This window comes from Stegastes partitus, unplaced genomic scaffold (genome assembly GCF_000690725.1).
Source record: "Stegastes partitus isolate 25-593 unplaced genomic scaffold, Stegastes_partitus-1.0.2 Scaffold1774, whole genome shotgun sequence".
Taxonomy (NCBI): domain Eukaryota; kingdom Metazoa; phylum Chordata; class Actinopteri; family Pomacentridae; genus Stegastes; species Stegastes partitus.
In genome coordinates, this window is record NW_007579505.1 from 81,830 (window position 1) to 87,059 (window position 5,230).

General features: G+C 49.3%; 1 protein-coding gene across 1 annotated transcript; it reads right to left on the minus strand.

The window, feature by feature from the left end:
- Window positions 1-2,506: 2,506 nt before the first annotated feature.
- sox7 (SRY-box transcription factor 7) lies at window positions 2,507-4,980 on the minus strand. Its single transcript, XM_008302195.1, has 2 exons — window positions 4,593-4,980; window positions 2,507-3,848 (listed from the first exon to the last, which is right to left on the minus strand). The coding sequence occupies exons 1-2, from the start codon at window positions 4,822-4,824 to the stop codon at window positions 2,953-2,955; spliced, it is 1,128 nt and encodes a 375-aa protein (XP_008300417.1). The 5' UTR covers window positions 4,825-4,980; the 3' UTR covers window positions 2,507-2,952.
- Between the last annotated feature and the right edge of the window lie 250 nt (window positions 4,981-5,230).

Genomic DNA, 5,230 nt, shown 5'->3' on the forward strand with positions numbered 1-5,230 from the left:
TCCTTAGAACCGGACCTCACTGAGCTTCCACTCTGTCTTGGGTCAACGTCGTCTAACGAGCTGTGAAAGTGTCAAACTACCCGAAGCACAGGAAACACGCTGAAGTTCAAATATGAACTGATTCAGTGTCGGACTGTGAGTCACTCTGTGGGTCCATCAAGTTTCTTCTCAGTTAAAGACGTTGAAGTTCGGAGTCGAGACGAAGCTGCTGCAGTTCAAATGAGATCCGTCAGAGAGAACCGAGTCTCTGTCGGGGTTAGAACCGAACCCACATAAAAAATACCTTATCGAGCTTCTTTGAGCAGGAAGTGATTGAGCTGAACAGCTTCTTGTGTTGAGTCATTGATCAGGTGGACTCAACACACACACGTATGTTAAATTATATCTATAATAACCTAAACATTATCCGGTCTGACTCCTGTGAACAGGAATTAATGTAATTAGTTTTAAAACGTTGGACGTCGTGCAACATATTTAATCAACTTTATTTGGAAACATTAAATTATTATTGAAGAAATGAGTTGTTCAGTTTTAATGAAAAGAAAAACAAGAAATTAATTCAATTTGCATTAAAGACACACATCATGTTTGCATCGACTGCAGGAGACCAGTCTGTGGCTCTGGTTTATATCTCTGATGACGAGGTTCTGGTTCTGGTTCTGACTACCTTCATGAAGTATCAGTTGTTCATTCATCCACCTCATCGCGTGAGAAGAACTCAAGTGTCGTCTGAAAACACCAACGAGTCACTTTGAGTTTGAGTGAACTAGAAATCAGTAGACCTACGTCTCCGGTCGCCGCTGCAGCCTGCCGACCGTCGGGTCTGTCCTTGAGATGGCCGGCGTCCTACCCGGAGGTGCTGCCGCGGCCCGGCCAGTTCACCGGGGAGCCACCAGAGCGAACTCTGGCCCACAAACGCCGGCGTTTGTGCAGCGCGGCCCTGCAGGCAGCAGCTAATCATCGCAGACACATGATGAATGTTGTCATTCTGCTCGGTCGCGTCGGCGTAAAGGTCGCGTTTGTCCAGGTTCTCAGACGCAGCGGCCTGCTTTTAGCTCTTTATCGTACGGCCGGCCTCGGCTGGAACACGGCAGCGACGAGTAAAGAAGGTTTGCGAGATGCTAATCAGCGCGGCGGCGTTTCCTCCCGCCTGCTGAACAGCGGGTTCCCTTCCCTCGCCGTGGCTCTTTAAAGCCGACCCAAACATCCTGACGGAGAGAGGCTTTCCCTTATCAGGCAGGAAACACCGCCGCTCCGCCACATCCTCTTTACAAGAAGCACGACTCAACCATTCCCAAAAAACGCAGGAAGACCAGCCAGACTCCAGGATTTGTCAAAAGCCCCCCGAATTCCTTTTATCGACAAGAAGAATTCAGGAGAACAGAGAGGGTGTAAAACAGTCGGAATTTATTTTCTTATTTCTGCCGCAGATTAGCAAAAGGTCTGCATCAGCAAGATATAAAGGGGTGAGGGGGTGGGGCGGAGGAGGGGTCCAGCCAGCCGAAGAATGGGACCAGAATAAGACTGCAGGCAAACAAAGGAGGCGGCGGCGGCGGCGGCGGCGGCGGCGGATCGGCCGGTTCTACACTAATCCTCTGGATGAAATGAAAGCGAGGCGACGGGCGGAGGAGACGAACACCGAGAACAGAAGCTCGATCGGCTCGACAAGGAAATGATCAGAAACTACGTTATTCACTACTTTTAATGAAGCCGACTGGGCTGCAGCTCAGCGCCTCTAAAAGTGTTAATTAACAGCAAAGCATCCTGGGAAATCTGGTTTGGCATCAATAAAAAAAAAAACAACAAACGACTTCAGATAAAAATTACGTCCAACCAACAAACCGTGTTTTTAATTACTTAATAATCACAAGGTTTTAATTTGACTGTTCATATAAAATAAGTTGCTCCGAGTAGTTTTTCTACACGAGTTAAAAGTGTTTTTATCTTTTCCATAAATACAAACACAGGTTGTTAAGCTGACAAACACTCTAAATGTAAAGTTGCTCTGATGTTCAGGAGACTTTAAATCCTGAACAAGACAATTTCACAAAGTTCCCTCAACTTGAGTCTAGTTTTAAATTAAATTACGCAGAATATTAAACATTCTATCCATGTTTGACAGGTTGGTTTAAATCAAATAACCAGAATTGTCTTCTTGCTGTTTCGACTGAATTCAGTGACGATAAGAGTTTCCTGGAATCACTGCTTCTTCCAAACTTCATTTAACGAAGCTTTCAGCTGTTTGTTCATTCAACTCACGATTTTAGGTCAAAATAAGTCGAGTTATAAAAATTGCTTTTATGTTCTGAAGTGCTGATTTTGGGTTAAAATGATATTAGAATATTAGACAATATTGTTCCTGATAAAAATGAGATGTTCCTCGTATAGTTTGTCGTCAGTGTCGAGTCTTTTTACACACAAATCTGATCCCAGTTCGTCCAGAAACACAAAAGCATCGGCAGCATCGTCCGTCCAGAAGTGATCACAAAGAGGAAGCTGCCGCGTGTCCAAGCAGCGTTCATATAAAAATTGACTTTATTTTAAATTATTGTCCTTCACAAACCTAAATCAGCATACAGTTATAGTTACCATTATTATTTCTCAGGTTGATTATATATTATTAAGTAGTTGAGAAGAAGAAGTAGAAACGCTCTCTGCCTCCGTTATACATCATTCTGTTAATTGCATAAGAAAACTAAAACCTCATGGAGTTACAGCGGCTGAGGTAAGACTCCCGCAGGAGAGCAGGACACGAATACACACATTCGAATGGGTGAAAGCATTACAGTTACATCAAACTTAAATTAGCTTCAGAGCGTCTGTACAAGCCTCAGCTGGCCACGTTTACAGTCTCTGTTTGGAAGATTTGGAGGTGGCGTCCCTGAGGTGTCTGTCCAGACATTCGTATTGCTCAGTGGTCAGTCCGGTTCGGCTGCGTCCGTCTTTGCGCTCTTACGAGATGCCGTAGTTGTTGTAGTAGGCCGCCGTGGCGTCGGCCAGCACCGAGATCAGGCTGGTCTCTGTGGAGCTGCTGGGACACGAGGCGGCGGCGGCGGCGGACGCCACCTGGATGTGTCCCGTGACCGTCATGGCGCCCTGCTCTGGGTTGAAGCCCCCCCCGGTGGAGTTCAGGTACTGGTCGAACTCGTCGCGGTCCACCTCGCCCAGCAGCTCGGCCTGGCTCAGCTGGTCCAGAGTTTCCAGGTGGGCCTGGGCCTCCGGTGGGGGGGACAGCTGGCCCAGGTGACCCGGCTGCAGCCCACCATGGATCTGAGGGAAGCCGGAGGGGCCGTAGTAGGACAGGGGGGGGCCGGGCATCTGGGAGGGCTGCGACAGGTGAGGCAGGTGGAGGTGCGACGGCCCGCAGTGGATCTGAGTCTGGGGGAAGTCGGCGCGGTAAGGGGGGGGGCTGCCCAGGTCGTCCGAGCCGCCCGAGTAGTAGGAGGGGGGCACGTGCTCGTGGTCGACGGCATCCAGCGGCGACATCTCGGGGGGCGTGGGCAGGCCGTAGGGGTAGCCGTCGAAGCTGCTGCTGGAGCCGGGCGGCTCCCTGAAGCTGCGGACCCCTGGCAGCGGCGGGCTGGAGGCCGAGAAGCCGGCCGGGCCGCCGCCCTCGTCTTTGTCCAGCGGGTGGCAGAGGGTCCGGTCGGCCAGGGGGCCGTGGTCAGGGGCCAGGCCGCTCAGCAGGAAGCTGGGGTCGACCCGCTTACAGATCCGCTTCAGCTGCTTCTTCCTGCGAGGACGGTACTTGTAGTTGGGGTAATCCTGCATGTGCTGCACCCGAAGCCGCTCCGCCTCCTCCACGTACGGGCGCTTCTGGGGGGGCGTCAGCGCCTTCCACGACTTCCCTGCAAGGAACACATTGATGGAAGCTGAAACAGTGGAACAAGCTGGTCTGACATGAAAACGTCTCCAAGAAGCTGAACGTCGTTTTAAAGCAGCTGGTTGAACAAAAAGCTCTGTTCTGTGTCTTCACACATTTTATTCATGAGTCCTGGTGAGAAAGTTTGTTTTTTTTAAACAAATAAAATGAAAACATAATTTCTGGAGTTTTCTGGACTCTGACAATAAACAAATAAAATGTCAATGTTTAGTTTCTTTTTCAGTTGAATTTCTAGAACATGTAATAAATGTTTTCAGACCAACATGTTTCCTGATTTGTGTTCAGAGCTTCAACACTGAGAATGAATCCAAACACAGAAATCCAACAAACAGGCAAAATACAGACACAATTAAATAAAATGAAAATATTAATGATTCCTGATGTCTTATAAATAATTGAGGCTTTGGTGAATTAATTCTCCGGGACGTCGGAGACGCGCGCGGCAGCCTGGATCAGAAATAAATGTAAATCAGAGCAGCTGCTTCCAAAAGTTTTCTTTTGTTTCGTTTCTGTAATTTTTTATTTTTATCGTAATTTAGATTTTAATGAGTAAATTTTAAAACGTTTTTTTTTTTTTTGCGCCGCAACACGAGAAGTTCAGTAAAACAGCAGCGAGCAGCAAAAGGCCCGAACTGACCCGAACTGAGCCTGAACAAATCACAGCAGCAATATTAGGAACACTCATGATAACAGCAGCAGCTTTTCTCACCCAGCATCTTGCTCAGCTCCGCGTTGTGCAGGTCCGGGTTCTGCACCGCCAGACGTTTGCGCTCATCTTTGGCCCAAACCATGAACGCGTTCATGGGCCGCCTGATGCGCGGCTCCGGAGCCTTGTCCACGGCGGTCCGGTGCGGCCCGTGACCGTCCGCCTCGTCCCCGTCACCGGGAGGACACTCGAAGGACTCGGGCCACGACGAGTACGCGCTGATGAGAGCAGCCATGTGCGCGCTCTCTGCTCCAAACTTGTGCGTCTTTCTGTGGAAACTTGTTCTGAGCGTGTGCGGGACTTTGACAGAATCCTGCGGAGGTTCGGGGGCGGGCTGCGGGTCAGAGAGCAGCGGGGTTCGGTGTGCGGCTGCTGCGGCTCCTGCTGCGGCTCCTGGACCAGAGTTTGTGCGGATGAAGGTTTTATAGCAGCAGCAGCTTCCAGCAGAATCCAGCAGCTCCTCCTCGAAGAGAGAGAGAGGCTGAGGAGGCAGAGTTCAGCCTGAGCACGAAACTAAAGCTACACACTGGTTTAAACTAAACTATCACACTGGTTTAAACTAAACCGTCACACTGGTTTAAACTAAACTATCACAGTGGTTTAAACTAAAGCCACACACTGGTTTAAACTAAACTACCACA